Source organism: Chroicocephalus ridibundus, chromosome 1 (assembly GCF_963924245.1).
Source record: "Chroicocephalus ridibundus chromosome 1, bChrRid1.1, whole genome shotgun sequence".
NCBI classification, from domain to species: domain Eukaryota; kingdom Metazoa; phylum Chordata; class Aves; order Charadriiformes; family Laridae; genus Chroicocephalus; species Chroicocephalus ridibundus.
This window is the reverse complement of record NC_086284.1, coordinates 161,207,154-161,230,456: the sequence shown is the minus strand read 5'-3', so window position 1 is coordinate 161,230,456 and position 23,303 is coordinate 161,207,154. Positions and strand designations below refer to the sequence as shown.

Below are 23,303 nucleotides of genomic sequence, written 5' to 3'. Positions count from 1 at the left end.
TTCACTTACCATAGAAATTAACTGCTTGGGAAACGTCTTCTTTCACCTATTGAACTTCCAGCCTGATTGGGAAAAAGGTGATATTTAAGCATACATTCTTACCTCGAGGAAGTTTCTCTGTGGGAGTTTCATAGCCTATTCATTCAGAACAGCTTGGTGGAATATTTCATTTAGATGGTATTTCTTTTTAGTATAAGTCAGCAGAAAAAAATCCAATACAATCTTGTCTTGACAGAAAAAAAACCTACTTCCTAAAAGAGTGTAGGCCTATAGTCTTCCCCCCCACGCCCCCGCCTACTTAAACAGAATTGTTGATTCTACTGATTGCATATGTCCCTAGGAAACCTTCCATTCTACCTGGACTGATCTGTGGAAAGAAAATACTTAGCATCTGCTTCTCCATTCTCACTGTTGAGATTTTTTTCTTCTTCAAGATCAGTCAAAGATTCTCTGCCTCAAGACAGTAAGCATGCCTGTATTTTCTTAGCAGTACTTTTTGATTTTGCCATCGTATCCAAATCAGTATGCAGAGATATTTATATTAACTATTATCATCTAAAAATCTAGGAACAGGCAGAACCCATGGCAGTTTATTCTGCAGCAAGCACCCTGCTGCGTACATTGTCAACCCATAAATCTAGTCGGAATTTTAAACTGACACACAGAAGCGCCCCACAACTGGAAGTCACCCATGTGATACAAAGATCAAGATAATTAACTCCTCCCACATGAGAATTAATTTGTGCACCCACTCAAGTAGGTAACTGACCTAGTTATATGTAAAATGTAGTAATTTAGACTGCTGCTTCAGAGACCTCAGTGGTTGTCCTGGTCTGAGAAAACATTTAGATACAACTCCCCTAAACATCTGAGACAGTACTGACTGAGTAGTCAGAAAACCTGTTTTTAGAAATCAACATCCTTGAGGAGCAGCAAATTAGCTGCTTTGCAGGAAAGACTACCAAGCTATCAAGCAAATTGCTATTTTAACAAAATAACCCCCTAGATTTCGAAGAAACATTTAAATACGTTGGTGAAAAACATTTAATGGTAAGAATACATACCTGCATGCAATTTCAACAAAAAGGCCTGAATAGTTTGGATAATGTTTTTCTTCAGTATCATGAAACTTGAAGTGAAAGGTAATATAGTTTCACTGTTCGTGGCTTCCAGATTAAGTCTAAAAATTACATTTTCCTTCTTTTTTCCTGAAACAGTTTTGTTTGGAAATATGTACCGGAGCAGTAGCGTACACAAAAGACAGACATATGTATCTATATATACAATTTTCTTTTATTAACAACGTATGTCATTACTGAACAAGGCAACTGGGAAATACAAGGACTGGACATATACATGAAAATTTTACAACTTGACAAAAAATTGGCATATGACTTATATACAGATGCGATTAATAAAGGTTACAACTCTACTGTATTTGATTAAACACAGTCCTAAGCACTTACATTATGAAAATATGACGTTGATCATACAGAGGTCAAGTTCTGGAATCTAAAAATAATAACAATTTAAAAACTTCAAAACCTTCTATGCCCATCCATTTTACAGACCATCACTACAGCTTTTCCTACTGCCATATACATGAAAGATTATCAAAAATATATTGATGGGTCTATCGCTAATCATGAATGTTTATATTTACATTAAGTTAGCAAATTTTTCACCAAATACTTTATATACAAAACTCAATTTTGCCCTTTGTGAAAGTCGTTAAAAAGTTAAAAACCATAGAAATGCCAGTTAGAAATAACGCATTCCAAAAATCGGACTTGTTTACAACAACTGAGAACAATTGAAAATAATTTATGAAAAGGTATGTCATTTTAGTACACGTACTCTCACAACACTTTAGTTCCAATACAGAGTAGCAGGAATTTTGTCCTGTGTGTGTTCTTTGAGTGGTATCTTCTCTTTCAATAATGCTGCAAGAAAAGAAAAATAGAATTATTCTTAAGCAGTTTGTCATGAGTCTTTGAAGAAGGCAGAAATAATTCAAGGGACCAATATTCCTTCTCCCCTTCTCAGTGCAGGAAGCCCTGTCCCCATTTGTATTGGCCCAAACATTCAAAATTCTTATTTCTTACTTGGAGGCTAAAAGCGGAAGAAAAAAAAAAATTAAAAAAAACCAACCAAACAAACAGAAAAGAGAAACCCAACAGCCTCTGTACTTCAGTGCTATTCAGAAGGCACACATCCTTTTGCCAGCAGTGTTTTTGAATACGAGCTTGGCTGGTTTTTGTATTTGACTAGAATGCTTTTGCAGCATGCTTTGAGCACCCCTAACAAAATCAGTCCTCTCTGCCAAACTAGAAACCCCTCCAACCTGTCTCTCAATTGAAAAAGAGCTTAGACAGGAACCAGACGTTCGCTCTGCAGGCACTTCTTCTACACAGACACGAGCACCTAAGGAATTCTGCAATACAAAACATGGATGCTGAATGAATCTACACATACTAAGGATTAGACAGCTACTGAAACAGGAACTCTCTTGGAATTATGTTCTGCTCAGGCCCACCTGAGTACCAGAAATCCATTTGAGAACACAGAAGCACACTTTACAGTGCTTCCAGTATGTGCGAAAAACAGCAGATGGATCAATCGAATCGCGAAGGTCTCGGCTCACTTCTTCAAGTGACAGGCATTATGGAAACAACGCTGTGGTTCCTCACTGAATCACAGCAGTACAACACAATTGTTCATAAAGCACCGCAATAACTTTGTCAAAGCACTGACACACATAATAAGCAAAATTAGATCTTGCTGTCAAACCCAAATGAAGTGGACTGAATTTCCCTTTTTATCTCTAGAGATGCTGAATGCATCTTCTGTACTTGCTGTATGGAATCCCTGTCTTCCAATTCCACCAAAGTCTCTCCATGTGCTATTATTTCACATATGTGCTATTCTTACTCATTCTTCAAACTCCATAATGACCAACTCTTAACTTTTTCTTTGTTTGTAAAAGATAAGGGTGAAATGACATGTCAACCACCTTTAATCTATGCAGCCACACTCCTAGTCTTGAGATCTTGTGCCCTCTTGTTTCAGACAGCCCTCCCTTCTTTGGCTTTCCTCCTAAGTAATTATCCTCCAACTTGCCCTTCAGGTCATTCTTCTCAAACCAAGCTCACTGGAGGAAGGGGTATAACATCTTTGGCCTTCTCTTTTCTCTATCCTGTTCCTAAGTCACTTCATCCAAAACACGAGATCCGGTTACCTTCTCAATATTCATGATTTCACACAAATCAAACTATTTCTCCAGTTTATTGCTTCTCTCTACACATTTTCAGACCTGTTCACATATATCTTTCTAGCAATGCTGCCTTCTCCAAATTCAAGTACTTTTCACCACAGCTTTTCTTCACAAACTTTGGCAATCTGAGCATCCTGCTTAGGTTACAGACCAATGACAAATGGTCAAGTCTTCAAGCCTTTCTTGTCTCTACATCTTTCGCATGCAGTAACTGTATCAGCATTTTGCAAGTTTTCGGCATTCTTTCTAAAACGTGTTCTGCTTAGTCCACTTGAATGTCTAAAACTCTAATCCAGGCCCTGAGCCTTTCCCTTTTAAGTTGTGTTAGTCTTCCGATTCAGGTACACTCCCACAAACAGTGCTGCTGGCACAACTTAAGGTGAGGTGTGGGAGGAGACAGTAACTGAAGATACATAAACAGCTCTGCTGATGTATATGAAACTACGGTTTCCTCATCTTCCTTTCACTAACACCTCAAATAATCTGTGTCTGATAATCTTCGGTCTGGTTCTATTTTTATAACTACTTCCTATCTCGCATTTTGTAAACTCTCCAGAGCTAGGATTTGGTATGGTTCATACAGTACCTGGAACTGAAATATTTACAGCAAAAATTTAGGATCCTTTACATTGCAGTGATAGGAAAGATACCATAGCCACAAAATCTGTACAGGAATTTACTCATTAACAGGGTAACTTTAAGGTTTCTCAGATCTTACCAGTTTAATTTGTGCTCTGTCGCTGGACTTTTGGTCCAACGCTCTGAGTTTCTTCTTCTGGATTTGGGCGTTTCCCTGCACTAATGCCAGTACCAAGGGTCGTTCTTCCTGATAATTTAAAACCAGTATTGACATTAAGACTCTGTTGACATTACACTTCATATATTCAGGAAAAGTGTTTCGATTTTTTTTGTTGTTCTTTAAATTACCTGCTTGTAATAAGTGTGATTGCTGATTGTCTCCATGAGCATAGTGTAAGATACTACTTGCTTGACAGTAACCTGTTCAGATACAGTAGATATTTATTATAATAAATAAAATTTAAAACTGCAAGCAAGAGTACAATTACATTCTTTACAACAACAAAAAGGAGACGATTTATTTTCCATTATCAAGAAAAACCCTTCCATAAACCGTCCGGAATGCAGAAGAGTTCTTCTGCAAATAATAAAAGTGCCTCATGGCAGTCTACAACAGTTAAATATATATATGTATATATATGCACAGCGAACAATATTAACTGCGTACATATTTATGCATTGTATGTGCAACAAGCAGAATGTTTATATATCCAAACACTTAAATTCCAAGCTGTTATGAATTTTAACATTTGTTCTGCCCAGTCTCCTCATCCTCTTTATTATTCTGTTATAGCAATACTAGTGAATCCTTAGCATAACTAAGCTGTGGAAAAAAACCCAAAACCAACAACCAACCAACACGCAAGTAACTTAAAGACGCAAACTATTTTCTGGTTCATGTAAACTATCCACTGGCAACCTTGACACTGAGCGTTCTGCATAAATAATGCAAATTAGCAAAAGCAGTTGCAAGGTTTCTTATTCTGAACAGTTGTGGTGTTCTGGTTATGTTCTGGGTGCTTAAACAAAACACAGATTACAGTCTTTCATGGTCAGTAAACACACAACCTGTTAAGACTGCAAAGAAAGAAACAGTTAGTGCTAAATTTGATTGCAACTTTGATCTATCACAAAGCACAGCTTAAGTCTCTGTATACAGTAACAAAAATTTGCCTCCACAATAGGAGAACATCCACACAAAACTGTGGAAATTTATCACATACGAAAAGAGTCATAGTGAAATCAACGAAAAGATAACATGCAAATTTTGTTATCAAATACACAAAGTGAACTTCTTTCTTTCAGTATCTTTCATTTAAAGTAACCTAGGATAATGTTTATTAATTTTTGTTTAGTCATACTTGTGATCCCTTCCACTCAAAACATACAAATACTGTTCTGCATGAGCATTTTAAAGATAAAAGTGACAAGACAAGCAAGTTCACTTTAAGAAATAATTTTTATGTTTCAAGAACAGAAACAAGGCCAGTTCAAGTCGTAGACAGCAGCTGTCACAAAAAAAATAAATAATATCTATCCACATTATTTTGATGTTTTGTCTGTCTTTCCATAGTTGCAAGGATTTGGAGATCCTCTACAGACATGGACTGCCATAATACCTTGCTGCTGAATTCCACTTGCTCCTGTATGAGAGTCTCCCAGGGCACACGGCTGAACAACTGTATGGCCATCACCAGTTCCCAGCTGAGCTCCTGGAGAGGCAGGAAAAAGACTTAAATATAACCAGACACAATTCCAATTCTGGTATTTTAAATGTTGGGGATTTTCCCCCCACACACTTCAAGAGGTGGACTTTGATTGTGTTTTTTTAAAAAAAAAAAAAAAAAACCAAAACCCAAAAAACAACACAACCCTCGGAACAGGTCCAAAGCTCTAATGCTTCCATCTTTCCAAAAATCACACTTGCAAATTCAGATGAATACACAGTAACCTCCTACAAAATGGATACATTTCTGATGTGAAAAGTGTAAGTACATGTATGCATTTAAGTATACATGTGTACACTTTAAGGAGAAAAGAGTGCACATAATGTTAATTTTTTTAACTAAGCCCTTCCTGTCTTGTCAATCTCTGAAGCTAAAAGAACTAAAAGCTCAAGCACCCAGCTTTAAGGAGTCTAGATTTTAATTCTTTGAGAGGAATGGTACTGGCTGAGAACGATAAGGTCCACCTTCCTCCACAATCTGCTTCTAACCTTGACTAAAGCCTAATGAGAACACAGACCCAGTAAATTTCCAGTTCTGTTGTATCCTTTTACAATGAGGAGTCCAAACTGTACATAGCATTCGATGTATTGATGCACCATGGATTTATACAATGTTAATACTATTTTTTCCCTTAGTAACTAGCTAAGGCTAGTCTTTGTATGTTACAGTAAGAATATTAATAGTCTAAAGTAATTTTCATCAAAACTGTATGATAAATTCTACATTCAGTTCTTTCAGACACTGTCTACCAAATTGTTGCTGACATTACGGTATAATTAAATTTCAGTAAGCAAACTAACACTAGCATTAGAAAATTAACAGTTCTGACTTGAAAATTCACAAATCACTATTATAAATATGAGGATGCTCGTAGACTTCTAGGAGAAAAATCACATTCAAATGCTTTTGAAATCAAACCGTTTGATACATGTTAATAAGTAATCTTCAGGGGGAAAAATAGTCTAAAAAATTCTTACATGTTTTAGAAAAAAAATCTACGAGATGTCTACATACAAATACTACCAAACAGTGAATAAAACTGAAAATGTTTGTGATTTGTACTGAAAATTATCTTGTGAAAACAGCTCGCTCTTATAATACATAATGCCAAAGGCATTATAGAAGAAGCTTGTGCAGTTCAGTTCAAATAATTGTAGGTATTAAAAGAATTTGACTGACCTCCTGTACTACCACAACCAGAAATGCTTTCTCCTGGTGAATAGCCCATTAGGCCACCATTTCCATTTCCATTTGGATTAGAAGGCACTGTTGCAAGAAGACCTAAGCAACGAAATAAAACAGAGAGCCACAAAGAAAGAGAGCAAAAAAAGATTAATTGTAGTACACTTTTTTTTTCTTCATGATAGTCAATTCTCCACTTTCACCCTGACTGGTTTACCTTTATAACAGGAGAACATCTCTCTATTTTGCCTAATTCTGGGATCTTGCCAAGTAATTTTAGTTCACAATTACTTAACAGGCATTTTCTACATAATATTCTGCATAACCTTTCCAATATCAATTGGTTACACATATCAACTATGTTGCATTGAAGTGCAATGTATCCCGATTCAACATCCGATATCTGAACACACTGACTGCTTACACCTTCCGGAGCAACACAAGTGCATGTGATTTACCTCTCAGGGCAAAGGGCACAGCCTTTCCCAGCTAAGAAGAATGCTACCAGAGTTTGCACTGGTCTCTGTCTGAGCAACAGCATTTGCAAATGCAAATACAGTATGGCTGAAGTCATGAACCACATTAATTTTCTAATCACTGGTTTTAAAACCAAGAGTATCAGAACGCACGGAAGACCCAGTTTAACCCAAAAACATCCAAAAACCCACAAAAAAAATTTCTGTGTAAGACTTAGAGAGGCGCTTCACTCAAACTCTTCCTTCCCTTTCTTGGTTACATTTAATATTTTCACTTATTTGGATCTACAACCCTGGTCACCACACTGAGCTCACAATTGATTACCATTGCTACAGAACAAAATTATTAATTGCTAGAACGTGAGAGAAGTTTTCAAATAAATAAAGCCAATAGCCTATAAACCATACCCAGTCCTCTGTATCGTGAAAGCTGCTGGTAGATCTGTTTCATCCTCTCAATATTCAGACGGCTTGCCTCGGCATGATTTACCATTGGTTTGGGATAATTAACTCCTATAATACATTTTGCAGCCTTCTGGATGCTCTCTGGGGCGTTCCAAGGATCATAGATGTACTTTGCAGGATAACCTCTAAGTACTGGCAAATAACGTCTTAAAAAAAATAAAATAAAAAGGTCATTGTAAGTGTAAAGCCACTCGACAGTTTAAGCAACACCCACGAATTGCTGCAATTTCTGGATTGTGAGATACCTGATATAATCCCCATTTGGGTCAGTTCTTCTGCCAAAACCCACTGGACAGTAGCAGTGAAAAAACTGCTGAAAGAAGGAACTGCAGGATAGCCACATCCAGCTTCCAGCATTCACGCTCCAATCCGCGTCAAGTAAGAGCTCTTCAAAGACCTTAAGAAATTAGAGCAACAAGTTAGTCTGAATATGGCACAGCTTTGAGACGCTTATTTTTTCAGGAATTGTTCTTTCTGATTTCAGCAGAGGAAACCCAGATCTTCAACACAGCAACACTCTCTTACCTGGCACCATTCACAGAATGCTCAGTACACAGTTGCAAATACGTAACCTAAATGCCCAAAGTCAAGAACAGAAGTGCGATAGCCTGGTTTGGCTTTTACCCTGTGAAAAAAGCCTTGTAGACATCTCAGAAAGCTACAACCAAGAAGTTACACATTGTTGCATAAACACATCCTTAAATAAATCCCCAAAGGATGGCTGGAGCCTGATTGTTTGCAAGCGGCATTTGTTCCTCTTCGAAGAGTTGCTTCATCCCATTACAATTGGGTAAGCTTCGCAAACTTCCAGAAAATAGGGAACATAAAAAGCACATTTCAAACTAAAATTCTCAGTCTGAACAGCTCAACTTGCACAGCACCTTTCACTGTGTGAGGAGGCCCAAGAGCAGAATTCAAGAGCTTCAGGGTAGCACAAACGTTCAGAAGTTGTATTCCTGAAGGCCAACAGTTTATCTAGTAAGTCACCGTGCTGAGGATGCACACTTACATCCCTGGAGGTACGTGAACCACCACATGTGCTGAAGAAAGGTGGGACAGATAATGAACTCTGATCTGAAAACAGTCTTTCGGGTAATTGCTACTCCTATTATGTTAAAAATAATGCACAAGGAAGTTGAAGATTTATGAGGGTTTTAATTTAAATCTGGAGCTCAACAGTTGTGAAGCATTCAAGTTTCCGGCATTGATTGTTTTTTAATTATTAACACAGACAATACTAATGTGTATAAAAAGAAGTGTCTCTGCTCAGTCGGATCACTAGCAATACAGGCTAACAAGAACAAAAGAGAAGCCTTATTTTTTGAAAGAGAGCATTCAAGTGCCTTTTATAAAAAGAGTGCACTAAAGTAGTTTTCAAAAGAGATGCTTATTTAATACATATTTTTTTCAAGTTACGATTTTATTTTCAAACTTGGATTGTCCCCAAATATTCCAAAGAAACCATCATTTTTCTTCACGCTAAGACACTAAGACTTAACATCTTATTACTGCCACCCAACTTCAACTAATATTATTCCAATATAAAGTCTAAATAAGGTAATACCATTAAACAAGGATATCTCTTTCTACATACATTCAGTAAAGCATTCATTCTACAGTACACACTGAATAAATGTTACAAAAGTATCTTTACCTAAATATCTGCAACTATTTGAAAAAAGTTTGTTTTGAAAAATAAGATTTATCTTAAAACACTTTTAAAAAACATTTCAAATAGTACGTGACTAATAATGTAACAATATTTTTAGATGCACATTAAGTGCTAGCACACCACTGTTCCACTAGATGCTGCCATGTCATAAGACTTTGGAAATAACATCGTCACGGAAGGCCAGATTAACTTTTGCGAGCTCAGCCGTACAAATTAAACATCCTTCCACTGCACAAACCTGGGCCCTCCATATACCCACATTGTTTCAAATGTAAGAACAAATTGGCATTTATCTGTAATACACAGCTTTGTTGTTTGCCTGAGCTACCTATGTATGTGCACCTTCGATGTCTTTATCTATGAACTGTAAAAGGAAAATTCCTAAAGCAGCTTATGCTGTTATGTAACTAAGACAATTTTTTTTTTTTTTAAATGAAAGGTATTTGCTTACAACTGATTTGTTAAGAAAGGTGACATTTTGTAGGGTTATATATATAAAAAAATATGAGGTCACAATCTTGATGACGGGTAAATTCTTTTTTAGATTTCAAGAATAAAAAACTATTTTTAATTGATTAGCATTGCTCAGTAAAAGATGTGCTACCCTTCTAAAAATGTGAAACTGATTCAAAGGCTGAGATTAAATTATTCCATTCTTTTCTTCAAGAGACTGACATTTGTAACTTGAACTTCAGCGTCTCTTAGATACTTGCATAGAAATTAGTTACACTGAAACTTCAGCCAAATCATGTTGCCCATACTCACGCTTCTAGCACTGGGTGAAGGGACAGAAATTGCTGAAAAGAGATCCTCAGCTTTTAGTTTTGTCCCTTTAATTCCTACAGTGCAGACACGAGATGTGAACAGAAACTGTTCACGTAGTATGACTGGAATGAAATTTCAATTACAAGAGTAATCTATGTTATTTGCCAAGATTTAGGAAGAAATCTCAAATTTAGAAGAATCACAGATCTATTCTGACTGCAAGAAACACTCTAATATTCCAATAAAATGGGAGCATTCAACAGGTAAAGCTTCAGCACCATTGGTTTATCAGAACCAATTTAATTTTGGCCACAGTTTAAGGTTTAAAATTCAACTTACACCACACAGTAACAACGACTGTAGAATGACTGACTATTTGAAACTAACAGGCACTTTAAGAAAATCAAGAATAAGAAACCATACCTTCATTCCTTCTTCCCAGCTAATCCAGAGGTCACCTCGAGTCAAAAAGCATGCTACAGCATGCCGGGCTAAATGGTGAATCCAACCTTCTTGACGAAGCTGCGTCATAATTGCATCAATCCAAGGAAAACCTGTCCTGCCTTCTGCCCACTTGGCCAAAGCCTCAGGATTCTTATCCCATGGAATTTGAACACAGATAGGATTCCCCTCCATTTTATCAAACCGTGGATTGTTAGTTGCTGCTGTGTAGAAAAACTCACGCCATAACAGCTGGCCATAGAGGGAGAGGGGAGGGGAGCTGTTCTTTTTTACCTGAAGATCATCATTAAAGGAAAACATGTTATTAGAAGAAGTAGGGAAAATTCATAGCTTCTAAGAACGTGTATCTGGCTATGTAGAGATCATACCTTTTTGTACAGATCCGTTAACTTGAAATAAAAGAGACGACAGGACAAACAGCCAAAGCGGAGGTAGGGACTAAGCCCTGTAGGACTTGCCAGAAGGGAATTTGCATTCATTCGTGGTCTTTCAAAGTTTGCTACCCAAGCCTTAAAAAAAAAAAAACAAAACAGAACACACAGCGACATCAGACTACAGGCTAGGTAGCAACTCGTAAAAATAAAGGGAGAAATCACGCACTGTCTATAACTGAATCCAGACACTGGAGAGATGATCATGTTACCTACAATATCTATGGGTTCCTCTTGAATCAGTGGAATCTCTAGAAGATAATTAATCTACATGCAGAAGGCATGAGCTGTCTTCCAGAACTATCTATCCTTTTTATTTTTTAAATACAGAGGAAATCTGGACAACTAGCAAAGGTTATAAAAAATTCAAAGTTATCAACTTCAAAGTTATAAAAAGTATATTTCAAGTAAAATTCCCTCCAAAGAAAAAATTATTTTTTTTAGTAGAAAATAGTATAAGAGACTTTCTCTAAAATTTAAATTAAAGACAAGCTGCTATCATCTTTTAAAGCTAAGAAACAACACTTTGATTTATAGCATTATTTTGAGGCCTTGAGTTCAAGTTTGTGTTTGTGATTTTTTTTTTTTTTTAAAACTAGTTGCCCAATTCCTTTTACATTTCGTTGCAAAGAGCAACTCTGTTTCCCAGATATGTCATACTTGCAATAATTTGAAACATACCTTTCGTTCTAAATGTCTTTCCAATCTTGTGAGAGCTTCTGTTTCTCCCCCTGGCCACACTGCAGAAGGCAGACCATCTGTGTCGAAACCTGAAAAGCAAATTGAAACAAGGAAATTCCTTGTTTGCTTATACTGCAGGGCAACAAAATCCTAGAACATTGATACTTGACTACGTTTTATTCTATCTTGAGAATAACCCTAAGTTAGACACACAGCAGAATACAAATTTTAAAACAGTATGCAACCAAGTCTTATCAAAGCACATGCAATACCTCTAATTTGCAGCAAAAGCCAATTTTTACTTTTACATTTACATTAATTTACATGCTGAATGGTCTTACTTTAATTCTGCTTCTGTTTTTTTTACACGAAGAAAGTGAACTTTACCATTTTTCACATTATTTTCAAGTTCTCAGCTCTGCAATACATGGGCTATCCCAAAACCACAACTTTTTTTTTTTTTAATTGCAACTAAACAGCAACAACTGCTATTGTAATTTATACAATGTCTAAAAACTTTTCCCATCAAGTGAAAAACATGAGTGCTATCTTCACAACATTCCTAGGTTTCATTGACCTTGACTTAAATAATAGATGGGGATTTATTGTCAATTTGATGATAGACACATACTTGCCCTACAAAAGATGAAAAGAAGGTAACAGGATTTCTCCCACACCTCCCCCAAGATGGTTCACCAGGTGCATGATAACATGTTTGCCTACAGTTTAACCTCTGTATAGTCAGATCCTCTCTTCTTAAAAAGGCTTTAAAAGCAAGGTCTGTTGTAAGAGCGTTCAAACAGACTAGACAGAGCATTCTAGCTTAGCCAGAATCTGTCCAGACCCTTTTGTTAGCAATTTGGAGGTCATAACACATTTGCTTGTATTTCAGGGTGGGGGGCAAGGAAACAGGAAAGAGGGGGAGGGATTCATAGGACAATACCTTGATACTATTTCTTAAAATTAAATTTATAGAAACTTAAGGTATATTTTTTTAAAAAAAGTTTCTAAAATAATTATTTGAGAATTATTATCTTTTTTTCTGGCACTGCAAGACAAGAACTTTTTTTAATTAACTTGTAAAATGACAGATTAATGATGTGAACTACAGAGATACCAAATGCATTTAATACAAAATGAAGTACCGAAGACTTTTAGTAGCTTAATGATTATTTGGTACCATGGGAAAATGGATACGCTGTATTACAAGAAGCCAAACAGTACTTAGTGTAGTTTGATCTATCTGACCTCCCATTTAAAAGAAAACAACTAGAGTTGGTTACCTTTTTTGTTCCTTTTGTACGTCATAATTGGCATCAGTTTAACAATTAACCATAAGTAGAACCTCTCTTGTGGTTATTTTAAGTGTTATGCTTTTAGTGGTACATTACATCTTACTTGTTTCACAATGTGAAAACAATCTTAGAACATACCTAGCTCTTCAAGTGATGGGACACCGTATTTCTCGTCATGGTCATCAGAAACTGGAGTAGTACATTTTTCCATTACCTCTGGGGTTATAGTCTCCACTGGCATCTCCAGTGGTTCCATTCTACTAATTAGGGTTTGGAATCGCTTGTAAGTAAGAGGAGGCTGTCCTCCATTTAATTCTATTATTCTGGATTGAAAAAAAAAGAAAAAAAGAAAAGTAGTACGTCATACTATAGTATATAACAATTACTTTTTTTAATAAGATATACACACCTATACACATACAGAAATATCTTCTTACCTGCCTCTAGCATGTTATATAAAAATCACAGATATACATGGCAATCCAGACAGTTTGAACTTTAATTTTACCCTCCTTTTCACCCCAGTAGGAAGACATATAAATTAACTGTTTATGACCAAGTCAATTATTCTTCATTCCCGGGCTGAGACAAGTCCCTCAAGAATGACTAAGTAATGAATATGGACAGCTCAAGGGGAAGAAAAATACAGATCAGCAAAGCAGATGAGAGACCATAGCTACATAAAGACACATTCAAGTCACCTACAAGACTACACTATTTGCATAAAAAAATATATCTATTTTTCTATTCTGGTATTGAGAACAGTATTCAATATTACAACTGTCTTAATATTGGGAAAAATTAAGCTGTATTTTATACACAGTGGCTGTTGTAAAAACACACAATTTCCATATTCTGCATTGTCACCTTAAATATATCTAAAATCTCAGAAACAGGAAAACTTTAAAGAAATAATTCACAAAGTGGTAGATGGAACTGACTGTTCATTTGGGAAGGGTGCTTGGGTGGGGACAGAAGAAAAGGAATTTGCAATTTAGGATTAAAAATAATAATCAGGTATTCGTTTCAAAACAGTAAACAATTCCCTTTCCCTTCGTATGTCTAGCTGCCTCTCATATATTGGCTTGTAACAAAATGAAATGGGCATCTACCACAATAAATTACTCAATGTTAAGAGAAGCCAAGTCATACTTTTGAATAGTTTGTGGATTATGTTTCTATAATAGGGAGCTAATACTAATCCATTTAAATAGATCTGTGGAAAAATATAAACAAGACATTAAGTAAGGCAATGCAGGGGTATCAAACAATCCCCACTTACTTATTGGATACATAACTGATAGGAAACAGTTCTTGAAAAATAAAGGACTTTCTGCTAACTTGCGTACAACAAATGAAATAAGGACAAAACAATCTGACAAAACAACTGAACAACAACAGATCTTATTTGGCAGAGTGACAGGCATGTTTCACTATCTTCATTATAAAGACAGATAATTAATAAGACCATTATTTTGAAAAGAACCCCAAATTAAAACTGTATTTCAGATAGTTATGTGTCATTTTTTGGAGTTGCAAAGTTCTACTCAATAAGTAATAAAATTTGGATGGATGGATAAGAGAGAAACATAAAACAAATTCGTGGTCTTCCTAACTATAAAGTGCTCTGTGTAGAAAGTAGACAAATACTATGTAAAATTCATAATTTTTTTATTTTTTTTTTAAATCAGATATAGTGGTAACTTACTTGTCTAGGTCATATAACGTATGGGAAATTCGAACAATGACCTCCACTCCAGCTTCACTAGCAAGCTTCTTAATTGCTGCATCTCTTTCCTTCCCAAATGGTTCAGAGTCGTATTCAATAGAAAGTTTAGCAATATTCCATTCCTGCAACACAAAACAGCAGGTCCTTCAGCAACTTGGCTGTTTGATGGAGGGTGAGGGAAAGCAGAATGGGAAGCACATGGACAAGATGGAACACCAGCTACTACCTGCAGATAGCTGTCAGAGACACACAAAGGCCCAAAATACATTTAGACACTGAGACTCACAAAAATAAAGTCCAACGTTTTGGCATTTAAGCAGGAATCAGGCATAAAAAACTGTCTCTATCCGTCCCACTACTGTGGGTGCACACAGTAATGGGACAACTTCTATGCAAATTTTGAAAACTCAGCTCTAACTCTAGGATCCATATACCACCGTAAGAGACACAACAGAAGGGAAAGATGACAGAGACTGTCTTCTGGACATTAATCAGCAGCAGTATCTTCCTCTGCAGAACAGCTTTTCACATATGCCTGTCAGCTTTAACAGCAGAACTGAAGGGGGGGGGGGAAACGACACAAAATAACACACACACCCCCAAAACAAACACCACAAACTTTCCTTTCCTTTTCCGAAACCCTACCCCTCACCCACCGGAATGGGCAATCTTCAAATTCTCAATTTAATAAATAAATAAATCTGTCTCCTAAAAAGAGGACACCTTCAAGTCTAATATCCTTTATATCACAGATGCTGTTACCAAGGCCAACAGTAACAGGTAGGGGAAAAGAAGCAAAGGAAGGTATCATCTAGCGGCTAAAGCTTCTGCAACAGTAGGAAACTGGAAAGGTGGGAGTACGCATAGAATGATCCTAGAAAGCCATCCTGCCAATCAAACTCAGATAAATACCTTTCTAATCCCTTAGATTCTTAATCAGTTGTTCTAAAGACACCAGCCAGACTATTTCAGAGAACTGGAGGAACACCAGAGAGACAAGGGGCACTCTACACTGTTCACCTAGGGTGCTGTTTCACTTCTGAACGCTATCTCTCTCCTCGATGAAGCCCAGGTACAACCCTAAGGATAGGCAATTCCAAGGAGTGCTTGCTCTTTGAAAGAAGGCTTGGCTCCTTCCATCATTAAGTCTGCCAAGACTGACCCAGCAGGCCCTGAATCCTCAAGCAACCTCCTACACCCTCATACAACATTTATTTCCCATTTCATAATGTAAAACCACTATCTGACAAGTTGCAGCAGATATTTTTTCTAAATCTTTCTTTCCTCTGGCATATTGAAAGGAAAACTATAAAAAACGTGTCGGAGAGCCAGAGCCATGTCCTCAAGGGAGCCAAGGAACTCTGAGACAAGTGCTACGTGATGTGAATATATCCAGATCACATCAGCGTGATTTAGGTACTTAGAAGAAGCAAGGACACAAATCACTTTGCACATACTGCTGCATTCTTTTAGCAACACTGATGCATTTAAAGCATTAGAGATTGTTCCAATACTATTTTCTTTATCAAGCCAGTCCCAAAGAGCTAAAGATATAGAGCAGAACAGGACAAATTGAAGAGAACGAGGCAAGAAACAACCAAAACTTGACTGGTTCAAGTTAACCAACAGGCACCAAGTGGGTACTTGCTACTAGTGAAAGTTGCAGTCAGATAGAACCACCATCCTCAAGAAAAAAAAACCCCAAACAAACAAGAAAACCCAGAAGAATTTTGCAAAAGACCTGCAAAGTTCACAGGTAAAAATATTCTGTCTCTATGCACTAATCTAGAGGATGACAGCCTGCTGCTGCTATTGGTAGCAGTATTAACTGGTACTGCTGAAAACATGTGACACTGAACTCAGCGTCCTAAGGGAAGCAAAACTGCTCTGAAGGACTGGAAAGCAGAAAGCACACAGTTATATATACATACATATATATACACACACACACACGAATGTTAGAGCCTAAAGGTCCTTGAGGCCTTTTGCAAGGATAAAGATCAATCAGTGCTCTGCCTTTTGAAGGAATTGTCCTTCAGCCTGTGAAAAGAGAGCCCGACCAAGAAGCAGCTGTGAAACATTCATCCCCAGGATATCCACAGATGCTGGCATCTGTGATAGGGCTCCTGACACAAGGCTCTACAGAAGTTCCACTAGCTCCTATCTATCTACCTCCTAATCTCCTACCACTATTTACCTAAAATTATTTTCTCCCAGCCAAAAAACATCTACATGTGTTCTTCAGGGTCAGGATCATCGCTCGCCTTTGAGACATTTAATGGGGATGATCTGAAAAGCTTGGTTCGGTGTTATATGCCCTTCACTGCATCACAAGTGCCTGATGTACAGCTACTGGCAAAAGAGACTGTGAGACTAATGATGAGACAGATACAAGTTCCAGGTAGTCCTCAGCCAAAAGTTGAAGAAGTCCTCAAGAGTTTCAACAATGTCTCTTATTTGTTCAAGGATAGAGGATGTCCTGAAAAGCCCCTCAGTGAACAAATACGCGATAAAGACACCTTTTGGTAATTCAAGAAACCCGAAGACATAGACAGATGTGAATGTTCTTTTTTGATAGCTGTATACTGTCTATATGACAAGTTATTTCATTACTTTCTCATCACTAAAATTAATATTCTGAAAACGTAGCACTCCAAAGTTGTTAGGCATAGAAAGATCAGCCTAATAGCAAGATCTGAAACAAGAGTTGTCAGAGTAGCCATTAAAGTATTTAAGAAAACTTGTCACAGGTCACTCAAATCCAAGCAGCAGCACACACAACGGCAAGATCTTTGCCCCTATTTAAATGCAATCAAACCAAATTTCTCAGGCAGATATAACAAGCTTGAATATCTGGGGGGTTGCAAGTAGCAACTAATGCCACAGTACTCCTGCGGGAAATTCTTCACTGAGGGGAAGTCAAGAAAAGACCAGTCAGAGTATCATCTGGTTAGCATTTTGCAACTAAAGCACAAAAATGAAGACAGAAATGTGAGTTTTGGTTGAGATTTCAGCTTGGTGTTGAAGACTTGGGAATAAAAACAGCTATTTCCCCTCCCACAGTCTTGCTCATCTCAAGTGACCTCAATCCAGTCATTCCATAAAAACTTTTAAAATCAATCTGCAAGTTACTCATTTTTACTATCCTATTGTAGCACTGTTACCTTAAAAACACTTATTATCCATGGAAGACAAATTAACATCAGTAACGATCCCTCAAAGCTTTAATTTGCTCAATAATAAGACCCCTTCCCACAAAAGCCTTTAGCTTCTTTGACTAGAAATTGCTTTTTGCCTGCACTGTGCTTTTACCAAGGCTACTACCAGCAAAAAGCTTATTAAACCACTTTTAATGGCCAAAAAGCAACCACAGCAGATATCTGGCCTAAATAAAACACTGCTTTTACAGGTCAGGCTTTGAACCTGGATTCATGTGCACAGAATTATATTTCAGTATTTCAGAGGGAACCTGAAAAGGAAAATTTAGTAATATAAAGCGCCTACACTTAGCAAACGGTTAGAAATCAGTTCCATTTCTGGAAAAAAAGAAACCAAAAACTGTAAAGTCTAAAAGCAATTCGGTTCAGTTGGTGATATGTACATTAGAGGAGAAAACTCTAAATCTAACAAGAACAACATCAAAGAGACCCTGCAAGGATAGTTAAGTATTGGCACGTACAACAACTTGCACTGAAGTATACAGCACAAGAAGTATTCCAAGTTGAAATTAGTTTGTCAGTCCTACTTATGGATAGAAACAACTGCAAGGTGGCATTTACCTTAAAAAGTCTGGGGAAAACATCTGCTGGCTGTCCACGAATAACAAACAAACGTGAATTCAGTTTCCGTAGATTGGCATCAAGATCCTCAAGACATTGAAGCAGGAATCTGCAAGGAATTGTAAAGAAGCATTTATTTTCTGAGGTAAACCAGACAATTTTACAATAAGGGAACCATGCGGAACAATCCAACAAAGATCATCAGACCTTCAGTCTTCGGTGTGCATTTGGGTGATCCATGCATGTTCATATCCTAATTACACTTAGTTTACAGTAGTTCAATACTATATAATATATTCAATGATACATAATTCAGAAAACTAAACCGAACTGTCGTTTAAGTTTTCACTTCAACACTATTCAGCTCTGAAATGGACTAAAACATACTCAAGTCTTAACTAAAACTTTAAGTATCTTGTCACTCTACAGAAAAAAGCACACCACACAAAACCCCAAACAAACAGACAGTCAGCTGTTGGCATACTGCTGCTAAACTTATTCCAAGTCCTTCTTACAACACAGCAGCCTGAACTGTTACTAAAAACAGCATACTAGAGGTCTACATGGTCATAATTATCCCTTTGGCCTTCTTTTATAAAAATAGCCCTCTATATAACATAGTTTCATGCATCTTGCAACTGAAAATGCATGCTCACCTGAATTATTTAATGAACAAACCAGCAAACAAGTCGGGGAAAAAAAAAAAAGCCCAGGAAGGAATGGGGTAGTGAAGATCTGCAAGTCTTCAAGAGGAACAGGTGGTTGCACAAAGGATACTGAAACAGGTCCACATGTGCAAAGGTTCATTACTGGGTACAGTAACTAAAAATAACTCCTATGGTGAAAGTTGTTTGGGGGAATAAACAAAAACAAAGGAAGGAGAGGAATAATGAAAACTCTCCCTTGCGCCCAGCCAGAGAGAGATGCTGGGAGTCCCCAGGTGAGTCCCCTTCCCCTGGACTCCTCTCCAGCGTAGCAACTGGCTCCTCCGCAATATTTTTCCTCGTATCAATAATATAGTTTTCACCAGGAGCTGCTCAAACCCTCTCGGCTGTTCTTACTTACAATGCTGTTGGCACTCACCAAAGTGCATGTTGATCAGGGCAGATGCTGAGTCAGAGCCTGCTGGTCATTAACCTCCGTGCACGCACATTATTGGATCCCCTGCCATAAACCAAAAGCTACACCCAAAGCGGGGGGGGGTGGGGTGGAAGAGAGGAGATTCCCACACTGCAGGCCATTATTCCTGAAAGTCTGCTGTAACGACACTATGTGCAGGTGCAAGGCCAGGAGGGTAACACCACAGGAGCAACGGGAGACACTGCACCCACAGCCTGGGTGAGAAGGTGTGGAGCTACCAGGGAAGGGCAGGATGCACAACGGCAACTGTCCAGAGCGTTACAAAGGCGCCGAGCAGCCAGGTTTAGTAAAATCATGAGTTCATAAAACACCTAGGTTTTTAAGAATGAATCCTAAAGAATAACTAGTTACAACGAAAACGCTACACCTTCTAGGAGGGATATAGCATGTATGACCGTTGTAAACCTACCAACATGTTTTGTATTTCTTAGAGACTTAGCGATTTATAAGTGATGCCCACCTAACACGCATTGTCCCCAACTTTATACGGAAAAAAAATTAAACATTAATATATAGAAAGCTGGCAGGAAAACCCCCTAGCTCCTATTAAATGCCAAAAATGTGTGGCTCGCTTGACCTGAAAGGGTAACAAAAAGCAAGCAAGTCTGAGAGGAAGCCAGTGCACAAGAATACAACTGCTTCTTGGCTGGCAACTGTGCTTTTATGTTTAACGACTGGAACAAGCCAAAAATGTCTAATTCTTTCACTTAGCTAAGTTTTATTTTTAAAAAAACTCCAGAGTACCGAGATCATGAAGGATATGCTGTATCTAAAAAGAACCTTCAATATACTCATTTAATTAGAAACCACAGAGTAATTTTAAGAATCAGATGAGAACTGATTCATGCTTCTGTCAGAGAGAACTTGGGCCTCATGTTCCCAGGCCAAAGTCACTTCCAAATGAACTCTGAGAAGTACAGCTGCATTTTATTTTTTGGTTTTTGGGTTGTTTTTTTTTTGAAACTTGGTATGACAGACCTTATCACTAATCTTAACCATGTGAATCTTGCTTTCAAAGAGTATGTGCCTTCACAAATTGCTATGAAGACAAACTGCAATAGCATCCCTGCTTACCTTTGGAACAGTCCAGGAAAGGTTCAGGTTTTTTTGTTTGTTTGGTGGAGTTTTGTTGTGGTGGTGGGGTTTTTTGTTTTGTTTTTTTAGCATCATATCACAGAATATAGGGAAAGAATATGAAGAGAAATTAGTGACATAAAATGCTCATAACTATTCAAAGTAAAAACCTGTCTTCTCGGAATTTTTTAGTGCTTTCATGATTTGCATCTCAGTTCCCTCTAATTTCTCAATCTCTTTCCTTCCTACCTGACTGACCATAACATACAACTTCTAGCCTGGACTTGGCACAAAATCCTATTCAAGAAGATTACATGCACTGACCCAGTCTCCAATTCACATCCAAGATCCCTAAACTTGCCCTTAATACTGTTTAATCTCCATTTTGTTGGTTGCCCAAATCCCCTCTATTATCTCTCCTAACTATCTCTCACCACACTCCTGCATTTCAATCTCCATAAAACTCTTCCATGTATTTAACAAACATAATGGTGTAGACTCAAATTGTTAAATATATGTAGGAGGGGAGCGGTAGAGTGGCTGGGGGAGACACACATTCCCCTTACCTGAACAAAAACAGAACAAATAAAAAACAGCCAAACCACAGAGTCTGAGTTGCTAGACTGCCACTGAAAGCATATTGTTCAAAAATAAAAGACCAAATTAAACCTTAGTGACCCTAGGATATCTACAGTAACTGCAATGCAAAAGAATACTGCTTTTGACTTTCAGAACACAGATTCAGTTTACAAGTGGTTACTCAGAATAAGCATGCAGTTTATTAAGCATATTTTAATCTTTCAGTTGGATCAAATATGTTTTAACAAAATATGCTGCAAGTAATTACTCATTTATTGTTTTCACCAACTATATTTATACTGTACTACATCTAAAGGCATTTTAGAGTCTGGGGACAGAATCTTTCCAGTGGTGCCCAGCAACAGGACAAGGGGCAACGAGCACAAACTGGAACACAGGAAATTCCATCTCAACACGAGGAAAAACTTCTTGAAGGGTGGCAGAGCACTGGAACAGGCTGCCCAGAGAGGTGGTGGAGTCTCCTTCTCTAGAGATATTCAAAACCCGCCTGGATGCGTTCCCGTGCAACCTGCTCCAGGTGAACCTGCTTTGGCAGGGAGCTGGACTAGACGAGAAGGTCCCTTCCAACCCCTACCATTCTGTGATTTTCTCATTAAAGTGTTAATAAAATTTGTCAAAAAGGAAAGCCAGTACACAGATTTGCCTTGCTCATTTAAAAATTAACCTTCTTAAATCATTGCTTCTAGATACAACCGCTACCAAGAAACTCAGTTGAATCAACTACTTGTCATAACCAAAGTTTTCACCTCTCCTTTTTCTCATGAGTACCTTTAGAAGTTGCAGAAGCAGCAGAGCATCTTTACGATGGTTAAATACATGCTAATTAACACCTCGCTTCAGGTATATCCAGATACAAATTACTTTGAATTTAAGGAAGGAAAATTCTACCTTTCAGAACTTCTGCATTCATCTAACACATTAACATATGCCTATGTGAAGAAACATGTACATGAAAGGAAATTTTTTAATTGCACCATCTCCCTGGGACAACTTCTAATTTCAGCACATTCTCTGATTTTGGCATGGCATTGTAATGCACTGCATTTACCTCCTGTCCTAGCAAATCAATGTTTCATCTATAACACACACAGGCCATAGAGGAGTAATAACATGTCCACAACATGCACGCCCCCACACATATTAAGCACACTAATAGAAAAATAATAAAATAATAATTCTCAGCATTCAACACACCGTCACAGTGAATCATTATGGGATCTGGAAGAGAAGAGTTTTTAGTTTTCCAAGGTATCATTTTGACTGGTAACACCTGTTTGCAATGAAAAATAGTTCTGAATGACTCTAACCCCATGCGGGGACACTTACTGCAGCACAGCAACGTGCAGGCATTTTGCTCAGTGCAGACGTGCAAATATAATTAAGAGCAGCATTCTAGCACAGAGAAGGCAAAATTATTTGAGCCTTATCTCTTAGGAGTTAACGCCAATATGCACACAAACATGTTCCCTTCACAGTACAACACAAATTAAAATGAAGCGTAAATTAGTCTGTGAACTGAAACCAAATATAAAACCTCCATCTCACAAAAAGTAATTTTGTTTCACTCTATGAGCTCTTGAGGAAAAGTTTCTTCCTAGCAGCCATGAAGTAAGAGCTACTAGCCTGGAACCCTATTCCACTTTACACTAAAGTCTGGCAATTAGGAGCTATTTAAATCTCCCCCTACAGTAACAAGTTGTGTTTCTGAGTCTGCAATATCAAACAACCTTTTCCTCTCAACCCAACAGTCAATGGGAAAGCACTTTCTTTTTCACTTTGGATTAATATAAAAACTACATGACATGATTCCGTTAAAAAGAAAGACACAAAAAGGATGCACAGATACTTTTTATCAGATTAGAGCATCAGCCCAGGTTTCTGCATCTGGTCTTCAACTTCCCTTGGACAAACCAGAGGAAGGAAAAGTTCACCATTGATTTCACAGCAGCAAACTGTTTGAGGTACATGCACG

General features: G+C 37.6%; 1 protein-coding gene across 2 annotated transcripts in view; it reads right to left on the bottom strand.

Moving 5' to 3' along the window:
• Positions 1–1,271: 1,271 nt before the first annotated feature.
• The window catches only part of CRY1 (cryptochrome circadian regulator 1), a 38,480-nt gene continuing 16,448 nt past the window's right edge, over positions 1,272–23,303 (bottom strand). Inside the window, exons 2-14 of one of the 2 annotated variants that reach the window (XM_063321269.1) lie at positions 18,518–18,626; positions 14,718–14,860; positions 13,148–13,332; positions 11,715–11,803; positions 10,971–11,111; positions 10,564–10,875; positions 7,949–8,100; positions 7,647–7,849; positions 6,760–6,861; positions 5,473–5,565; positions 4,202–4,273; positions 3,993–4,100; positions 1,272–1,943 (exon numbers count right to left, since the gene is read on the bottom strand). In XM_063321269.1, coding sequence (XP_063177339.1) covers positions 3,997–4,100; positions 4,202–4,273; positions 5,473–5,565; positions 6,760–6,861; positions 7,647–7,849; positions 7,949–8,100; positions 10,564–10,875; positions 10,971–11,111; positions 11,715–11,803; positions 13,148–13,332; positions 14,718–14,860; positions 18,518–18,626 — 1,705 coding nt within the window. In that variant the 3' untranslated portion in view covers positions 1,272–1,943; positions 3,993–3,996. The remainder of the gene's footprint in view (positions 1,944–3,992; positions 4,101–4,201; positions 4,274–5,472; positions 5,566–6,759; positions 6,862–7,646; positions 7,850–7,948; positions 8,101–10,563; positions 10,876–10,970; positions 11,112–11,714; positions 11,804–13,147; positions 13,333–14,717; positions 14,861–18,517; positions 18,627–23,303) is intronic. The other variant, XM_063321277.1, reaches the window with a different exon arrangement.